This window comes from Puntigrus tetrazona, chromosome 14 (genome assembly GCF_018831695.1).
Source record: "Puntigrus tetrazona isolate hp1 chromosome 14, ASM1883169v1, whole genome shotgun sequence".
Lineage (NCBI taxonomy): Eukaryota > Metazoa > Chordata > Actinopteri > Cypriniformes > Cyprinidae > Puntigrus > Puntigrus tetrazona.
The window spans coordinates 9,347,880-9,369,335 of record NC_056712.1 but is presented as its reverse complement, the minus strand read 5'-3'; the positions used below and the strand labels follow the sequence as shown (position 1 = coordinate 9,369,335).

At 38.0% G+C, this 21,456-nt stretch overlaps 1 protein-coding gene across 1 annotated transcript in view; it reads left to right on the top strand.

The window, feature by feature from the left end:
- Positions 1–311: 311 nt before the first annotated feature.
- The window catches only part of snx25 (sorting nexin 25), a 40,522-nt gene continuing 19,377 nt past the window's right edge, over positions 312–21,456 (top strand). The window contains 6 exon segments of the mRNA XM_043257324.1: positions 312–1,247; positions 1,826–1,910; positions 10,773–10,989; positions 13,200–13,281; positions 13,284–13,374; positions 17,952–18,138. Of these exon segments, the coding sequence (XP_043113259.1) occupies positions 942–1,247; positions 1,826–1,910; positions 10,773–10,989; positions 13,200–13,281; positions 13,284–13,374; positions 17,952–18,138 (968 nt within the window). The 5' untranslated portion in view covers positions 312–941.

Below are 21,456 nucleotides of genomic sequence, written 5' to 3'. Positions count from 1 at the left end.
CATTTCACTGTTGTTTGGACCCATTGTGTGTGATTTATGGCCTACTCGAGGCTCCATAGCCACCGTGCCGCTTTTCCTACTACGGCGAAGACTTATCTTATGAATATTAATCAGATAATGCTGACGTTGCTTGGTAACCTTCTGCCAGCTTCCAGTCAAGCGGTTATTAATTATTCATGAGGCAGATCTCAGTCGCTCATTTGCTGGCCGACTGCCGCCGACGCGCGAGCGTCTGCTTTTCGACCAATCAACCTGAGCGCTTGAGCGAACGTCACATTGCGTCATTAATATTCACGAACAGCCCCCTTCTCCATAGTACGGCGCGCAAACTCGCCACTCGAGAGGCAGCTGGCGATCTAAGCAGAACTGAGACCGCCTGTCAACGCGATTGATAAGAAGTTTCTTTTTTTTGGTCGCGTTTCGGATCAGCCGCGTTGGATATCGAAAACCCCGGAGAGCGAACGCTTCGCATTCACACCTTCACCTCACGCCCGAGGCTTAAAAGTTAAAGTCATCGCGCGATGCCTCTCCGTTGTTTGCACAGGCGTCAATGGACCCGATAGCGTCTCGAGGTGTTTCGGTAGATTTGGACGAGCTCGCGTAGACGTCTGCTCTGTCTGTTTCTGACTCGGCGTCCTTTGTTTGCGCTCGATGCCCCTTATGCATTTGTGGAGGATTTGAATTAGCAGCCGTTTAAGCTGTCCTAGAGCCGGCAGGGTTATCTGGCTGATCGTCGTCGTCGTTTCGAGCGCGCTCGCTGTCGTTTCAGCTGCTCCGATGCAACAGTTGCGCTCGCGTTGAGACGCCCGGATCGCCCGCGCTTCCACTCTGAATCAAACGAGTGATGAGCGAAACCCGGGCTGTGAACTCGAGGGGCATGCAGCTCGCCTATTGTCGCGCGCACGTGAGGACATGTCATTTCCAGCAGCAGCAGCAGCACCATGCATCCTGATGGCCGAAGCAGCAGCAGCAGCATCACCAGGTCGGATGTCCTCATGCCCAGCGCCGTCTACCCGTCTCTGGTCGTCGGCATCGCGGCGGCGGTGCTGGTCTTCCAGCTCGGCTCCGGAGGTCTCACTCTCACCTCGTTTTTCCTCAAACTCTTTATTTACGTGTCCTTCGCGGTGTTCTGTTTCCTGCTGGGCAGTTTCGGGCTGCTGGTGAAGAAAAGCCCCCTGAAGATCAGCAGATTCGACACCTCCGGGAGACAGTCGTCGAAGCTCGTGGATTTGTTCAATAAGTTAATGGTGAGGACGCGAATATAGCCATAGTACAATAATGTACACTCACTGTGAGGTTTATTTAAGTGTAAGGGGGAAATAAAAGATATAAATTTTCTCATAAATTTAAGCAATAAATGAAACCAAAGGTAAGAGTTAACTCCTATCTGCACACACACTTGTGAGTTCAAAGCATGAATATGCTTCATTTAAAAAATATTTATTATTTCTTATATATGCCTATCATTTAAGTGTATTCGTATGCAAATTATTTACCAAATTCAATAAACAGGCTAAGTGAGATTCACTTACACTGTAAACAAAACAAGAACACAGATAGTCGACTGAAGCAAATATTACACAACTTTAAAGTCCAGTTCTTACAACTCAGCCAGATGTATTATCTGGTTCCTGTTGTTAATCTCAGCCTGGTGTGGTGAAAAAGCAGTGTATATTCCACGTATAGAATCAATGCCGGGGCTCTTAACTGCTCCTAAAAATGTCCTTCAGCTGCGTCTTGAGATTGTTTTTTTTCGACGTAAGGAGTCTTGTGTTTGGTTCTGATGAACGACCGATGTCTGATGATCATCTTCCTCGCTCCGCAGGGCCGGTTCTGCGTACCTCTGCTGGATTCAGCTCAGACCAGGAGGGTCGTGGTGTCCCTCAACGTGGATAAAGCCCTTAAAGAAGGTGAGCGGCCCTGCTGTCGTGTGTGTGTGTGTGTGTGGAGTCCCCGGCGGTTTCTGGTGGATTAAAGCCGTTCAGTTTTCACCCCTTTTGAACTGTTTTCTTCTCATTTGTGAGTTCGGCCGGTAAACAGGAAACTGTTATCCAGGGGAAAACGGCCCTTTTCCGGCGCGACTCTCAACTAGTCCCTGTCTGGTCAGCGATTGCCGTGAAATTATTCCCGCGTCGAGTCGTTCGGATGCTGAGGGAAATGATTTGTTACCAACCGAAGCGTCTGCAGCCCGGGCTCGCCGAAGAAGCAGGTTTCGTGTTAAACTCTTTCATTCGTGGCCGTGATTTTAATGGGCCAAAGAGGTGTCAGAGAGAGAGAGAGAGAGAGAGAGAGAGAGAGAGAGGGATGATGGGATCCGTCAGTCCTGTCTGTCGCAATGATGTTAGACTGAAAAACACTGAAGCGTTTGTCTTTGCTGGTGATGAAATCCTCGTCTGCTGTCGTCCCCTTTTAAAACCCCGGGGCGTCACGGCTTAGATGAAGATAGGTGCGAAATTAAAGGCCGCCTGGCTATTTTTAGACCAATATGTGTTTTTCGTGCAGCCAAGAGAAAGGCGCTACCAGTTTTGATTTAATTTGTAAAGGCGCAAAATGCTTAGCATCCGGCAGGATCCCTCAGTCACTCTCTCTGACCCACAATCGGGTGAATAACTGAAGAAAATCTGTTCATTTAAAGGAATATCTCGCATCGAAACGATCATCCTGCGATTATTTGCTCACTTTCGTGTCGTTTGAAACCCGGTTGACCTTCTTGCTTTTGTGGAACTCAAATGGAGATGTTTTGGAGAATGTTTAGCTGCTCTTTTCTAAGCTCCAAAACATAGAAAAATTTATTGAAACTATATTGAAAAATATTTTAGATGGTTGTTGTTGTTTTTTTTTTTTTGTGGTTATGGTTTATTTAGCTCATGGAAAGGTAGTAGATATGAAAATATGAAGCTCGTCCTCGAGGAGGAAAAAATTTTTTTTTTTTTTTTTTTTTTTTGAGACCTAAACTGAGCAAATCGTTCAATTTGGTGCAAATGCTGATATTCATGCCTGAAAGTAAGATGTAATTCTGACAGCTTGTAATGAAAACTAATGAGAGTTTTAACAGTGTAGCAGACTATTTACATAAAACGCTAAAATATCAGTTACCACACCTATGTCTCTCAATAACAGGTCTTGGTATATTTAAATGTGATTGATGATCAAAGCATAATGCAGAAGTTGTGTCCAACAGGTTCTTCAGCAAAGCGTTGATCATGTTGATTATTTTAGAGGCTTTAGAATCACGGTATGGTAGACTTGGTTAATCAGTTCCTGCCTTTTTAGCATGTCTTGTATTTTTAAAATATAAAATATAGATGTATTTTTATCAATCAAATCAAATGATTAAATCACCCCTAATGGATTATTAAAGGAACAGCTCATCCAAAAGCTCTTCCATGCTTGGTAATGCACCATTATTTTGAAGCTCCGTGAATCAGATACATCCACAAGCACTGTAATGAAAATATTTCTGGTTTTATAATTATAACTTAAATAACTGACGGACTGCGCTCTGGCTTCTTGGCTGACTCGGCGTACTATGCGAGACGTAATCGCTTACCCTGCCTTTAATTAGTCGCTTTTATAGTGATGTATCAGTTGCTGTTTGTGAGAAGTAACTATAACAAATTACTTTTTTAGAGTAACGTGGCCAACTCTGGATGCGAGTGAACCCATTTGTTTGCCTAAATGCAACATACAAATGTAAAATTCATTGTCGTTTACACCGCTCTTTTCTATACAAAATATCTCTTTTTGCATTTTATTGGAAAAGATGTTTGATGTATGATGGCTGCTTTTGTTTTTTTGGGTGGACCGTCACTGTGGCCTGTGTTGTGGTCGGTGTTGGTCAATATTGAACGTGAAATCCATCAGCCCTGAACTCAAAGGGTGTCAGATATTTTCACCTTTGACCTCTGTCAGTCACGAGACCACCTCTGTGTTCTCAGAGCTTCAGAGTCCAGATCACAGAACATCTGGGGTTTCCTGCAGCGCTCTGAAAGTAGGCTGACTGTGGATTTAAAATGTCTCTTACTCGCCGATGGATGCTCTGCGGTGAATGGGTGCCGTCAGAATAATTAAAAAAAACACGCTAATAAAAGAATAGGAGTCAAAGAAAAGTTACAAACATTTTCTTTTTTGTGTGAAGTGTTTTTATTTTAATTTAGTCTTCTTGTGCTCTGTCTTTAAAATAAATGACGCTCAAAACCGTGAAAAGGCATAAGGTATAATATTAGTAATAATGATATTGTTTAATTATTAATGCACTGACATCCACATGATTTTAAGTATGACTTGAATGTCCACATACTGTGGCCACAATATATATTAAAAATAAAGATGACCGCTCCAGGGCACTTGTCGTCATTATTCGGACAGCCGTGGGTCAGAAGGGTTCTAATCTCTCTCTCTAATCTTTGTATTGTTGCTGCTTTATTTTTGGATAGTCTTGAGAAAACAATCGCTGTCTCTGACCGAGCAGTTTTTTCCTGTCTGTCTCTCTGTTGGAGTGTGTGGGCGGAATGACATTATAGCAGAAACCACTAACTGCATTCATCAAACATGCCTTTTACCTCCGTGTACACACACACACACACACACACACACACACACACACAGGTTTGTTTTTCTGTTATTCAATCGGCATCTATTGTTGTTTTCTATTTTTACATAACCGTGCTGTGGTCTCATGTTATGATATATTGTTGATGATTTCAGGTTGTTTATATGCATCCAGTGTGCGTCAGTCTTTTTCACTGACGCTTTTTGTCTGCGCTCTGATGAATTCGATTACAGAAGTGCTGTCAAATGTGCTGTAATGCTTCATATTACATTACAGCATTTGGCAGTTTCTTTTTTTTAAGAGTCACTTGCTGTATTTACTTGAGGGAAAAATATGACTACATAACAGAAACACCTTCTGTACTTATTTTTATTTATTTCATGTACTTTATATGTAAATTTTTGTGTGTAAAAAAAAAAAAAAAAAAAAAAAAAAAAAAAAAATATATATATATATATATAACTAAATTAACATTTCAAGTGGATTAAAACCTCTAAAAACAAAATACCAGTTCTTTCTTTATATACATGCATACATATATAACTTAACATTTATATCACACAAAAACAATGCTGAAAAGTCTGTACTGTGTGTTCCTTAATGCTTTTTAGAAACATTTTTTCAGTTTTTCACTTTTTCCACAATGCGTGTCAGCATCACTCCATATTTGATCACAACGTTTGTCCACGTGCACTCTGTGTTTTCGCATATGACATAATTGAAACATACCGGTAGTATGTTTCCCATTATAAACGAGTTTTCTATAAATATGTAACGCTCTTCATCCCCGCCTTTCTAGCACCTCTGACCGATCACATGACCAGGAACAGCTGCTGGTGCACGACGGCTAATAGCGTTAATATAAACGAGGAATTCCGCTTCGCTCTCCTAATGAATTGTGCGGAAGAACGGGGTCCATGATTATAATAATGAGCTTGCTTGCATGGTTTGATCCCCTTAGTGCTCGGTACACTGGAGACCCTGTTACCGACACAGAGCTGACGCACAGCGCTGGTGAACACCGGACACTAGTGTGCTCTCTGTCACAGAGAGTCCTTCATCCAGACTGATGATGGGTCTGTGTTTGACTCTGATGCTCTGCTGCTCACGAACTGAATTACAAGACCGCAGATTTTGAATACATTTAACATAATCGTATTACGTATATCGTTGCAGATGATAAAGACCAGTTTTTCAGCTATATGAGCTTCACTGTGAAGGGTGTTATTAGGGTTTGCTTTCACGCAGAGGTGAAGTTTCATAAATGATGTGGTCTTCTGATCAGGTTTCTCTTCGTGACTAATGCACGTAGACCATTAGCTACTTAACCACATTACTGACCCAGGATCAGCTGTCATTGATGTACATGATGCACGCTTCCTGTAGATCAGTCTGATGGGCCACACACGGCTGGTCACGGCTGCAGAAGATATCTTGACCATGATTGGAGCGGAGTTAAATAAAACTAAACATGTTTTGTGAAAAAACGAGGCATTGCGGATTCACTTTTTACTGAAGAAGCTCACAAGTCCATTTTAGCGAATCAGAGCACTGTATTGAGGTCAGGTGACTAGGCTGCTTTCACTTTGGAAAGACGCGCTAGCTGAGAGGAGTTTGGTCGAAGCTGACTAAAAGTGATTGCGGTTGGATAATTGCGACACACTTGGTGAACCTGTGATGTCTTCTTCTTAAAGGTGTAAAATAAAAAAAAAATAAAAGCTGGAACGTTTTTGCATAACCTTGCAAAAGCAGCCTGCTACAATGATGAGGGAAAAGCGCAGAATCATATCCATACAGTTTATGATCACAACAGAAATCTTTGTCAGTCACCTGAGAAGATTGCAAAGACTAAACTAGTGTTTTTTTTTAAATGTGTAATATATTGCAGAAATGGTAGCTTTGCGGCTTCCTGTATGACCCATATCTGTGTTTGATATGTGAACTCATAGTCTTTCGAGCACGCTTTGGTGATGATGGATGTTTTTGAATATGTCTGCAGCAAAAATGTTGTTATCAGACGCCCTTTTTTTTGTTTTTTTTTTCACGCACCGATGACGCAATCCCATCAGCACCAACGTTGCACACCGTAAATAATCGCTGAATGCAGTTGTTCGGCATCCAGTTTGACTCATCTGCGCTGTCAGAATCTGGAAAATGGAGCAAAATCTCAAAAGAAAAGAAATCGGAGGGAAGCATTACATTGTGTTGAAGTTCGTGGTTCTCTGGATCTCGATGATTCAAGCTTTAAATAATTTAGAACGCTTTCTCCTGGGTTGTATTTATGTATCCGGGCTGGTGGTTTTAGCAAAACTGTGCTTCCTGTAAAGAACCTGAATGACTCAACTCTCTTTTAACTACCTTTTTTTTGTATTTAGTTCACGGTTGCTTAGTCCGTGATCAGCCAAACCACAGTGACGGTCTTATGATAGACCTTATTACTGAGTCTAAAACAGACTTTCATCTAAAAGGAGAGAGTTATACTCGTGTTTAAAGGTCAGCTGCTGAGATTTGTGAGGACTTTTCATTTCCGTCAGGAGAAAATCACAGCATATATGTCTCATTCTTTATATTTTAGGTTCTTTAAATATATATTTTTCAATTTTGTATAATTATTCAGTGAAGATCAATAGTTTTAAAATGTTAGTGAGGTTAAATAAATGTTTCATTCAGCAAGAATGCATTAAATTGATCGAAAGTGAACTTTTTATTCATCAGAGAATCCTGAAATGTATCGCTTTTTTCACAAAAATATTAAGCGGCACAATTTCTGATCATGTGACACTGAAGACTGGAGTAGTGATGCTGAAAATTCAGCTTGCATCACATAAATACATGACATTATTTTAAATATATTTATTTATTTATAACATGTATTGGTTATTTAATGTTCTAATAATATTTGACTTTTTTTGCATAGTTTTTATTAAATTTAAGGCAGCCTTGGTGAACATACAAGGCTTCCTTGCCTCTCTGCCAGCCTGATGGCATTTCTCTTATGATTCATTCCTGTCTAAAGGGATCCTGGGTGTTTGTGGGTGTTGTTTTTGTGTTGAAAGGCCTGGATAATCTGTATGTGCCTGTCTCGCTCGCTCTCTTGTTTCAAAGACTAGCGTGAGAAGATGGCATCTGGTCTCTTCCAGGTTGTGGCTGTGAAGGCTCGTGCATCACAGGTCCTGTTAAAGCGAGTGAAGGATGTTCACTGAAGCCGTTTCTGACTCACTCCCCCCCTGTATTCTGAGCACAGCTGGGAGTCACATCCATGAATCGACTAAATTAGATGTCATTTCATTCGCATTAGTGATGTTTGCCCGAGCAAGAATCACTTTAACAATTTGCATCTGCAAAAGTGAACGTTTTTCGTGAACATTTCTACTCAACCAGCCTTTCCAAACCTGTAGGATGTTTTTTTTTGTTTGTTTGTTTCTGTTATCAAATGGGGATAATTATAATTTTTTTTTTTTTTTTTTAATCAAGTTTTTAGTAATGCACTCTTTATTCAGTCTTCTCTATAAAAGCAGTTTGAGTCTGTTCATTTTCTAGTAAATCAAATGGTTTGGTTCCCAAAGCAGAGCAGAATTGGATCGATCTTAAGTTCCATGATTCACTCCAGATGGTTAACAGCATATTTCTGTCAATGAGTTAACTTCATATTATTTGAAGCACACTTGCCGTCCAGTAATGCTTTTTAATGAGCAAAGCATCAGCTTTAAAATAGTGTCGGTAAAACAATACAGGCCGGCTATTATATATATATATTCAGTAAGTTGTATATAAGTCTCATCTAAAAGCTCATTCCGTGTTTCAAACTGCAGAAAACACGTAGGCCATAGTTGGAAAACACTGCAAAGTAATAAATGTATTATTACTTTGCAGTGTTTTCCAACCATTCGGCCTCCATAAGCTCAACAGTCAGCTAGAGGTAAAGCACTATTGCATATTAGTATTTTTTTACTTAACCTGGGGCCTGTACCGTGATGGTGGCTGAACAAATTCAGGGTTACAGGATTAGTTTTGAGTTGACAGCTTTCTCTGTTAACTGAAGCTGCGATTCATTTCTCGTGAGAGAGTCAGTGCGAGGCATTATTAAAGATTGAACAATATGAAGAATTTAAACACATTTTCACAGCAAGATAAAACAATCTATGAACAAAAGGGGAAAACGTAAAGACACGTTAAAGAAACGCTTACATTTTTTTAATTAGTGTTTTTAATAGGCTCAACTCCCCCGGAGTTAATAAGTTGAGTTTCTAGTTGGAATCTATTCAGCGGATCTCCGGGTCTTGAGATGGCACTTTTAGCATAGCTTAGCATAAATCATTGAATCCAATTAGACCATTAGCATTGCATTCAAAAATGACCAAAGAGTTTGGATATTTTTGTTTTCCTATTTAAAACTTGATTCTCATGTAGTTACATTGTGCACTAAGACTGGCGAAAAATAAAAAAAGTTTTTTCTGAAAAAGCTGATTGGTCAAATTTCAGTTTGAGCTCTCAAAACCAGAATGTAACCTACCTCAAAGCAGGTTAGCTGTGGATTTTAAGTTACTATGGCGATGAATGCTACTAAAAAAAAAAGCCAAAGCTATTGCATGGTACCTAAAACCCAGAGTTAGCGCAAACTAAACTGAAACTTATCTGGCTAGCCAGGTAAGTCGGCTTCATGGTACAGGCCCCTGTTGTCTACATCATTTAATTTACTCCTGTAAAATAGCTTTTTACTAATGAAGAAAAACAGACAGAACGTGTAAAAGACATATGACAAACATTTATATTATGATGCGTTGTGGAGGAGCCCGAACTATACTCAATGATGCTTAGGGTCCATGATCTTCTTTGTGACTATAGATTTCAAGTTGGAAAATACATTTAGTTCCCACTTTAAGTAAACCTTAGTTCCCAGGTAATTTACAAGATGGGTAAAAATGCTGTTAAAGTCAAGAAAAGATGTGACATAAACTCATCACAGTATGATCGAAAGATTAAAAATAAAATACACAGCGTTTATTCAGATATATTGCATAGAGTATAGAGCCATATATCGATGGCTCTTTACTTTTGTCTGTAGCTCTGTGTCACTTAATAAGCAGAAGCTGCCTGAAGGAAACGGCACGGGAACAGTGTCAGCAGCACTTCCTGATGCTCAGCTGGGGAAAGTCAGCACATTTTATGAGGTCACGGTGGCTATAAATAGTGCTGCCTCAGCCGGGAGGAAAAATGCCTGCAAACCAGGTTTTCAATAACTGCTGCACAAAGGGTGTCACTGAAGCTAATTCAGCTGCAGATCTGCTTATTTTGACCGTGTGAGTGGTTACGGTGGGCGTAGGATTCTCGCGTCATTAGACGACTGTTGCAGTAGCCTACAGTGATTCCTAGTGCCATTGCATTCATGCCATCTGCCATCTGCTGTTGTGTGTGTGTGTGTGCTTTTCTTTTCTCTTTTTTCTTCTTTTTCCTTTTCTTTTGTAAATATTATGCAAAACAGCAACAACAGTACTAATCCTTCGCTGTAGTCCGTCTATCCATGAAATTGCGTATGATTATAGTTTAGATCATTTCTATCCAGCTGTCTGTATCTGTTAATTTATCTAGTGACAGGACAAAGAGATTCCTTTTTTATAGCCAATAAATATAGCGTTGCTGATTAGCGATTTGCTCATGAGTGTATTATATTAGGTTCTCCGTTGACATCAAGGTTTTGACGAGGATGCTGTGTGCTTTATCATGCTGATTAAAAAAAGCTGTGAAGCGAAGACATCTCGTAGCTTCATTGACATAAGAGGCATGTATGTGACAGCAATAGTAACAGCATGCAGTATAACGCACTTAACATGTTAAACAGCTATATTATCACTTGACCTTGAGTTAGCGATTTATCCAGTAATGATTTTTGCAAATAAATGTGTTTTAAAGAGACAGTTCACCCGAAAATGAAAATTGAGTTGCTCGCTCTCAAGTCCTCCTGTGTGTATATGGCTTTATAATGGCAGTGAATAGCCGTTGAAGCAAACTGATATAACTCTGATTGTATTTTTTCTGAAAGAAGAAGGTCATCTACACCTAGGATGGTTTGTGAGCGAGTCATGATTTAATTTTAATTTTGGGGTGAACTTTAACTGCACAGTATGCACTAGTTGTATACTAAATGTTGGAAATTGTAGAATATCGGTGAACTGGTTGTCTATATTAATCACTGAGATTCTCTCGCTTTCTCTCTCTGCAGTGTTTGACTATAGCTATCGGGACTATATTCTGTCGTGGTACGTCCCCTTGAGTCGAGATGAGGGCCAGCTGTATCAGATGTTGTCTGAGGACTTCTGGGAAATGACCAAACAGCTGCGAATGCGTCTTTCTGAGGTGGACGTGGTCAACCTGGTCTGTAACGACATGGTCAAGACCCTTCACACACACTTCTGTGACCTCAAGGCTGCTAACACAAGGTGAGACATGCAACACTTCTAGTGGTTCAGTTGACATGGGCGATGGTAACATAAAATTGTTACCGCTGAATAAAATTGTTACTGCACATAATGCACATTATCTGTTGTCAAAACTGTCAGTGGAAAATGCACATTTTCTTAAAAACAGTGTTTCCGCTACTGCTAAGATCATCCCCGCCAACAGTACTTTCAGTGTGCGATTGCTGCTATTAATTAATTTTCCTGCAGATTCTGGACTAATAACGTGACCACAGATGACGGAATTTATCATTTGTTTGAGTCTTGCTTATTTAAAGCGAAAGAGAATTCACTCACGCGCTTTCTGCCTCTGCGGCTCGTGATGAACTAAGGAGGGGGACAGTTTTTTAAAATTAAGCTAGTTTGCAAATGTATTAGCTATTTAATAGACAGTTTAATAACGGTCCAATAAACACAAAGTTAATAGCCGATTAAGTGACTTGCGTTGTCACTACTGCCTCAATGAAAATTGTTCAATATAAAGTAACAGCTCTAAAGGCAAACACAGCGTCGTTTTATAAAAAAAAAAAGTTTTAAACTAATCTGATTCATGATTAGCCATTTATAAAGACATCCACTTATGAATGAATCGGTTGTTTGAACGAATCGTTTGAATGAATGATTCAAGGATAAAATCAGTGTCTTGCTGCCACCTGCTATTGGATTGAGTTTAATTTTTTACCTATAATTTCAGTTAAGTCGTTTTATTTTTCTATATATTAAAAATGCTATATTTAAAACGTTAATCTTGACATGAATTTATGACTTTTATTGCACTCATGCCACCTCAGAGCCTCATTAATTGTCTGAAAATACGCCACTTAGGTGTTCTTCTGTGCCACCTCTGCAGTACAAACATTCTTTTCTTAATATTAATTTCATGTGATTATAACTTATTTGCCGTCTTCTTCTACTTACGTTGTTTAAATTAAAACATTTAAAAAGCTTATAAATCATACATTTTTGCATTTGACTTGGATGACATATAAAGAAAACGAGAAAAATGCCATTACAATGGTAAATAATTGCTTTTGTTCTGTTAATTGTCATTAATTTATTTGTTCTTATTTTATTTGCTTGTCTTTTTTTAGTTAAATTCAATTCCGTGTGCACATTATTCTTATATATACATACACATTTTATATACATAATAAATATACACCGTACACACACATATATTATCTAAACAAAAACTCAAAGGACTAGTTTATTTATTTATTTTGATCCAGTAAATGCAGCCTAGGTGGGAAATATGAGACTTCTTTCAAAAAAATTAAGAAACAACATTCATACCAAGCCCAGCTTTTGAGGCGTTTTACTTCTTCCTGTAAAAACGGTGTTTAATGTGGTTCCTTTAAAACATCTAAATGTTGTTCTCTGCACAAGAATGCTAAACCTTTGGGCTTGGTGAAATTCAGTCTGCTTGGGTTTGGATCAAAAGCACTCTCTTGATTGGATTCCTTGGTTATTGATTTGTCAGTGGAAAGAGAGCCAAATTATTGCTTTATTATACACACACAAACACACACTGGAGATTCATATTTTTCAGTTTGATTGATGAACATGATGAAGACGGCTGGCGACTCGAAAACTCCAGCCTGTAACGTGACCCCTTTGTTTTACACAAAACATTGCACACATGTACACACTTGTCTCTCCATGAGCGCTTGCTCTGTGTGAGTGTGTTGGATATGGATGCAGTAATGAGCGCTTGTGCCAGTCGTGTCTTCGTGTGTGTGTGTGTGTGTGTGTGTGTGTGTGTGTGTCAGTGATCGATCTGCACAGCTCATTAGCTGAGTGGACAGACATCTTCTGTTGCCTCTCTTTTCCTGCATCTCATCTGTCTTCCTCCACCTGCTCTATTTATCTGCCTCTGTCCATTTATGAAATAATTTCCCCTTCATATTTTATGGTCTTAATATGCTTTGTTGGTATGATTGCTTAAACAGAAAATAAGATACATAAAAATATTATTAGCATAGGCCTAATATATAATTATATTACATGATTACAAATTATTACATTTGTTCTTAAAGATAAATAATATTTCTGTAATGGTTTATTAAATCTGTTACTTGTGGTCTCTTAGAGTTTTTCTCTTAGAGTACTTTATTGCAATATTTGCTTTGTATGTTGCCAAATAAGAAAATGCTGCACGACGGTCTTTTCTTTTTCTTTCTCTGTCGCTCCAGGTTGGAAGAAGTACCACGAGCGTTTCCGTTGCACCCGTGTCTGCGCAGTCCTGACGAGGAGCTGCGTTTCTTGCGCTGCTGCGCGCTCGTCTGCTCATGCTGCGTCTGCTGCCTGTACGAGACGCTCGTTCACGCAGTCTGCGTCTCTTACTGGTGGAGGTCGTCGCTACTAAAGGTGAATCTTTCTTTCTCTTTCTCTCTCTTTTTATTATATATATATATATATATATATATATATATATATATATATATATATATATATATATATATATATATATATATATATATATGCATGCTTTTCCATTGCAGGAATACATTACATTTGAATACATAAATATTTTCAAATATATAAAATAATTGCTGTAGCCATAAAAGGGCTGACATAATAGTAAGAAACAAACATGAATGTGGTATTACCCTCACTCTATAATAGGTGACAGGAGAAACGATAATGTGATCTTAGTACTTGTATTAAACCGCATAAATTCTTATAGAATGCTAGAAATCTCAGACAGACTGTGATACGTTTAGTAAAGATATTTCTTTAATACGTCTGAAAGCAGTACAAGACTTTCATAAGTACAAGTAATTTGCTTTTCGTGAATCAAAATGAGATGCTGAGATTTGGCGCTCGTGTTCTACACGCTCCTCTCACAGAACAAAGCTCTCATTCACTGACAGTATCATAACTCGAGAATTAGATTTTGGGATTTTTAATTTTTTTTGGCTCGCGTTTCAGTCACAATTGAATTGGACGGAGCTGATTGTCTGTTCAGTGCTCATCTGTGTTCTTACAATGCTGCTCTTGTGCAGAGCCGATGAAACCCATCTACTGCAATTTTCTTTACGAATCGTGACTCCAGGATATTTTCGATAAGCACCAGATGTGTGATTTGTAATCGTTTTTTGATTCGCCGTAAAATTACTAATTACATATATTATAGGCGGCTGACGGACTGGCTGCTGGAGAGAGGTGGAGCTTGTGATGACTGCTGGTAGTTTGTCATTTTGGTACAGATAAATGATGGATTACTGGAGGATATTAAAGAATTTTAGGTGTTCGGATATCTGTTCAGATTTGCTGTGAATTCACTCACCCTTATCCAAGATGTAGATTCATTTTGATTCTGGCTAAAAGAATCCTAAATTCATAATATTGCTTTATCCAGTGAAAGAGCCATCTCATCTGAATAAGGAGAAAAACCTGCACAGATTAAGCACAGTTTGCAAGCGAAGTAATTCTCTTCTGCATTTCTTTGATCCAAAGTGCTGCTAACACGCTAAATGAATTCTTTTATTTAGCAAGGATGCTTTAAATTGATCAGAAGTGATGATAAAGACATTTATAATGTAACAAAAGGTTTAGATTTCAGATAAATGCTGTTTGAACTTTCTATTCATCGGCGAAATCTGAAGAAAATCTAGTCAACATTAATAGTAATAATAAATGCAGGCTTGGTGATCAGAAGAGACTTCTTTAAAAAAAATTATACAAAATATAGAGATAAATGATGCTGCTTTTCACCTCACAAGTTAATAGAATGACGGACTTTGCTACCGTTTTTATCATCTGTTTGGACTCTTATTCTGACGGCACCCATTCACTACAGAGGATCCATTGCTGAGCAAATGATGCAATGCTACATTTCTCCAAACCTGTTCCCATGAAGAAACAAATTCATCTGCATCTTGGATGGCTCCAACTGTTCCTTTAAAGCAATGAAGCTAATATTGCCCCAGATCTGTACAACTTTCCATGTCTTGTGCTGCTTTTAATTCAGATCGACTAGGAAAGTGGGAATTTCCAACTTCCTTTTAAGAACAATAATGGAGCATAGCACTAGGTTTTAGGCTTAATTCTCGGGGAATGGACGAACAGATAAAATGCATACAATGAATGGACTTCGGATATAAGTGTCTGCTGAATGTGAAATGTAAAAAATACCACTGTTTATCCTCCAAAATGTAGTTGACCAAAAACATCTTTGTTGACGTCTCGTACCTGCAAAGCTAACGGCTTCATCTTCACGCGAATATACTAAATAACTGCACTGTCGATTCAGGATGCAGCTGCTCTGGTCTGGGGTCATGCTGGAGGAAGCGTTTGCATCTGTTGTCTCAGACTGGCAGCTTGCCACTCACTTTTTGAGGGCGAGACGTCATCCGTCAGCTCTGTCTGGCAGTAATGAGGCACTGCCTCGTGCTCCGTCTGCTGCGTCTCAGCGTTCCTCATCAGCCCCACGTCAACAAACTCCCGAGGAGCTTTAGAGATCTCATAACGAGTGACGGAGGAGAGATTGCACAACTATTTAATTTTAATCGTGGGCTGCTGAGTGTATTATAGTTAACTATTCAAAAACCAACTGTACACTGAAAATAATTAGTTGTACAATTTACTTTGAAATGGTTTTCGCTCAGAAACGGTTAGCAAGTACTAAATGCAGTACATGCATACGTGCACACCCCATATACCACAACAGAACATCAATGCTCTAGATTCAGCAATCCCATACATATTCAAAAAAATAAGTTGTGTCAGTATGTTCAATTTAAAAACGTGGGATCCTGTACCTTCTCTCAGAAGGTATCGGTTCATAACTGGAATATAAAACGTAAGAAAGGTCCCTTAAACTCCTTTTGGCCTCTTTTAAAGTACACTGATCAAAGAAAGACTGAATACTGGGATAATCTTTTTGTCCAATCAGTTTCATAGCCGTTCGTACAATACTTTATTTTAGATTTTACATTAAGGGTTCCACAACAGTTAGACAAACCATACCTCATCACACTTTCTAGTACTGATTGATAAAAAACTAAATATATTTACTATCAACACCATAATCCTTTGCGAAAGTCGTTCACAGACCCACTGAGCATGCATGTCCCCTGTAAGTGATTTTGTCGATGTGTATATATACCCAGATACTTAAAAGAATGCACTTCCCTCATTGAGAAGAAATACAGACGTATGATTTCAGAGCACTTCAGAACGGGATTCTGCGGGTGCCTGTTAGAGCTGGTGAACTGACACAACCCTGTGGGACACCAGCACTACAGTATGTCCCTTGAGATAGGCTTTTGTTTCCTTTTGACTCTCTGAGTTCTGTTAGTTAGAAAAGAATAATTCCACTGTATGATTGGAGGATTCACGCCTAACTGATTTCGTTTTCTTATTAAAACATTGAGTAGTATTAAACGCTGAACTAAAATCAATAAAAAGCGACCGAGCGTTCTGAATCCTCCCAGGTGACTTAAAACCAATCGCATTGAGGTATTGCTAGCGTCACCTGTACCTCTACCTTTCTTATAAGCAATCTGCTTTTAACATTGATACTATACATTTTTCAAAACAGTGAATCACTATTGACGTCAACGCAATTGGTCTAAAGTCATTATTTTTCGAGCAGTTTTTGGTACAGGAATAATAAGGGACTTTTTCTAAATTGCTGGTACTGTTTGAGTCAATAGATCTTTTGTAATATAGAGCACCGAACCGGGGACAGTTCCTCTGAACAAACTTTTAATAAATATGTGGCGATACCATCGTGACTGGCACGTTTATTTGGACGAATCTGTTTAAATAATGCCTGAACATGACCGAGTCAATTAATAGCCTGTTATCCCCTAGGTCAGGGGTAATTATAGAACTTAATTCTCGCACGCATTCTTAGATAAACTCAGATAAAAGACTGACTTGAAGATCTGCACTGGCAGACGCTCCATATCTGACCTCAAGTGAAATGCATGGTAGATTTTTACTCTGAATTTATTTGACCATAAAATTTAGTGGAAATGAATTGATTCAGATCATTCGAATGAGTGCCTTCGCAGATGGAGCCAGGGCTTTCTTTAGTTTCCCAAGCATCATAATCGTAGACCCTTTGAAACCAATGTAGCCACGATCAAATTAAGCTGTGCGGGAAACACAACCCAGAACAATTCATTATTTTCTAACGAATTCCTTCTTTTTTAAATGTTTGAGATTTACATTTTTAATACTTTACATATAATGGATTTGTATTTGAATTGTTTTTTTTTTTTTTTTTTTTTATTTGATTTTAGTCTTATTTGTATGTTCATGTAATGCTGATACCCAGATTTTTTTTTCTTTAGTAAAACAAATAAAATATATATATTTTTTTACTAAATCAAATGCATGCCCCCAATTTAAGAAATAGTGAATCATTTGTTCACACTGAGCAACTAAACTGAATTGTATGATTCATCAGTTCATTTGGGCATATGTGCAGAAGACTGCACATTTTACAAACCAGAATGATTCGTAACCTATTATTTACTACATTTTATTGTTTGAAATAATAGTCATTTAAATATTTCGTAAAAATCTAATTTCATTTAATGTAATCATTTCTTTTTTTAGTTTTCCTACGTAAATTGTAATGAATTTATAATTAATATATTTTTTAATTGTTGTCTGAATATGTTCGTATGTTGCCATCACCCTAACTGAGATATTTTGCTTTTATAAAATGCTTTGATAGTAAACATTAATAATATACTGTATTTAAAAAGCTACTTTTCTGAGTAATTTCATATGTAGCTACAGTAATTACCTTTTTAAAAGGGTTGCTTGACTGTAGTCCAATTATGAGTAGCTCGTCGTTTGTGAAGCGTGGAAGGCAATATTAATTACGCTGCCTACCCTTTGAAACAATCCTCATGTCGAGGATGTCAGCTCACTGGGTTTAGCGCAAAGCTATTAACATGTATCTCCCCTTTTTGTCTTTGTAGTGTTAAAGCCGTTGGTGGACGTGTTGAGCGATCCGGACTACATTAACCACATGCTGCTAGCTCAGTTAGAGCACCGAGAGCAGGTGAACGAGCATCACAAGAAAGCTTACACATATGCGCCGTCCTATGAGGAGTTCATCAAACTCATCAGCAGCAGCTCTGACATACAGTTCCTCAAACAGCTCAGGTACGGAAACACAGCATCACGCAGTGCCATCAGTGCCATATCATTCTGCATTCAGTTAGTGATGCTTATCTTAGTTATCACTTACAGTAGACAACTTTTGAAGTGGATCGAAACCTTACTTCAAAGCTGCCCTAAAACTGTCTGTCTGTCTGTCTATAAATAATATAAAAAAATATATATACACAGGATACACATTATGTAAACAAAAAACTTTTATTTTGGATGCAATTAATCATGAATACAGTGTGTGTGTATATATATGAGTGTGTGTGTGTGTGTGTGTGTGTGTGTGTGTGTGTGTATATATATATGTATATATATATGTATGTGTGTATATATATACGTGTGTGTGTGTGTGTGTATGTATATATATATTAGTTGCTCTCTTATGTCTTTATGGATACATTCGTAATGCATCCATCCATATTTTAATTAACATAAAATACAACTAAACTAAAGTACTGGGAGGAAAAACATTTATTTGAATGTTTATTGCATTTCAGGTAACAAAAGTTTTTTTGGTTTCAGTTGCCTACAACACACCTAACTTAAGTGATGAAATATGACAACGCATATAAAATGAAATATGAAGGGTTTCTTCATAATTTTCCGTCTAAGAAAGTGCAGAACAACAAAGGTTTACAGTTTAAATGAAAACATGGAAGAAAGAAATTGCACAGTAAAATCCATTAATATGACAGGATTGTGATATTTTTAGACGGTGATTTATTAGGCTATTGATTAATATCCTTGCGTTTATCTCGAGTCAGAGTCAGAGCAGATGACTCACTGAATCTGTCTGGATTTCGGCCATTTCACCACATCCAAACCAATTTATTTCAGTGCAAAAATAGTCCCGTTGGAAAGCAATTGCCGTTTCTTTCGTCCAATCACTCCTTAAACAGGTGAACTGGAAGTCGGCGCTGTCATTTATTGTTGCTTTTCAGCCTGCGGTGTCAGGTTGTATCGGAGGGGACATTTGTCATTTGTGGTTTGTTCCGCCGAGTTCAACACTGGATGAATTATCTGCGAGTCGTGAGACGCTGACATTTAAAGGCTCGGAGAAACTTTTCAGCCGTATTGATCCGCAGGCGTAAAGGATGGAGATGGATCGGGAGGCGACAGGCTGGAACAGACAGACTGAAATAAAAACAGTGTGATTACAGAGTGGTTTCTTGACGGGCGTCATAAAGATAGACCTTTTCTTCGCGTTAAGGGTTTGGTTGTAGAGCTTTTTAGTCGTCATTGGAAAGACAACTTGCTTTTCAGGAGATGTAGTGAAGCTTGCAATTTGCAAGAAAGTTGTTTGATTGGAAATAAGACTTGGAGGAAAAATTAATGTCTCGATTGTTCAATTCAAATATGGGAAAAGTGTAACATTAATTTCCAAAAATTAAATTATACTCTCAGAATCTGTAGTTTCTGCTTTCCAGAGCTGCAGGTGTAAGGATTGTGTTGATATTGAATTAAGTAGAAATCTGTCTATCTGTATCTGAGATTATATATAGAAAAATAAATGATAAACACACGCATATATGCATACAGACAGACATTGTATTTTTTGTTTTCCGTTTATTTGATCAAACGCACGGTAATATTATACAAGCTCATAACAAGTAATACTTAAATAATGTAAATGATTAATCACATCCAAAATAAAATAAGTTAACATAACATATGGGTGTGTATAATGCATATTTATTAGGTTTATATAAATATACCCTCATACAGAATATATTTTAAAAATATTTACATTTATATATTATAGTTATGATATACATAATATATAATATTTTAATATAATATTTTATATTTATATATTATAATAACATAATATAATATTTTACAATATTTAATATTTATACATGTGTGTGTATTTATGTATACATAAAAACATTTATTTTGGATGCTATTTATTGTTTAATTGTCAGCACTCTATGTATTTTATTCAAACAGTTATTTAATTTGTAAAAATATTGCATTTGTGCGAATAATTTTTAATTTAGGAAATTGTGGATTATTTCATTCTGATTATTTTTAACATGATAAAATAAAGCCACTGGGTTTTTTATTTGTTTAGAAAAACAATAAAATAGTATATAATCTAATAGCATCAAGTCTTTATCTACACATGTACTTAACCCGAAGAATGACCTGAAAAATGTTTTTGAATGACTCTGTGATGTGGTATTAATATTAAAACAGATGATATCTGTACTGTCACCTTTAGTAACAGCCAGGAGCTGGTAGTCTATCAACTCTACAATTTACCTGAGACCTTTGTTTCCATGACAACTATAAGCCTCTTGGGCTTTTCTTCAGTTGCGTTGACACTTTCGGTCTACAAATTGAACATCTCATCAGCCAAAGAGGGTGTTTTTAAAAATGGGCTCCTATTTGAAGCGCACAAAGGGTTAAACAGTCCTCGTTTGAAAGCTGAAAAAAAGGACGTTTGTTGTCGAGGATATGCAGCATCTATAATTTGCCCGTCTCATTCACACCAGGAATAAACCTGAGGTCAGGTAATGAGATTGTTGCTAGGTGACAGTTAAACACACAGGTTTCTGACCTCGCCAGAGACTGTAAAAACAGCTTGGGTTGCGTTTGATTTCGTTTTGAGGAAGCGGAGAAAGATTAGAGCTTTGAAAGGAGCTTTATGCAAATTGAGTTGGTGTAAAAGCCATGGATGGACAGTGGGATGGGTAAAGGCGATGCTGCTTTCGGATCCTCCTGTAAAGTTCACGTTTAAGCGTTTGAGTTGAAATTGAGGGAAAGGGATTCTGATGAGGATGAAATGAACATCTGGGCAGTCTGTAGTTCTCTTTTCACGTTCCTGCAAAGCTTTGTAGACCTAGTACATCTAAATGAACAAGAAATCATCTCCTTCAGGTTAGTATTTGATGCTTTATAGAGATGCACTGAATGTTCGGCAACCGAATAAGTGAAACGGCTGTACAATGACACGGCGTGATCAAATAGAGGCGTGCACTAATGTGCGGAGGCATTTAAAACTGCTAGAGAAAGACACAAAAATCATTACAAGCACAGACGGCAAAAGACCGTTTAGTTCTGCGCCCATGTCTTTGATGAGAAGAGGATGGGGGGTTGTTTCTGGTTGCTGTAAGTTGGTTGAAATCACAATATGAGCTCAAACAAATATGTTTTCTAATATGCACAAATTTGGTTCGTATAGCAATGCATGAGCTTGTGGCACCAGGGTTCAAAGTTCAAGAAAATCTGCAATGAAACAGCGTTGCTCGTCAGCTGCTCATTAATGTTTGTATGATTTGCATGGTTTTTAAGGTATGCGACGGTGTG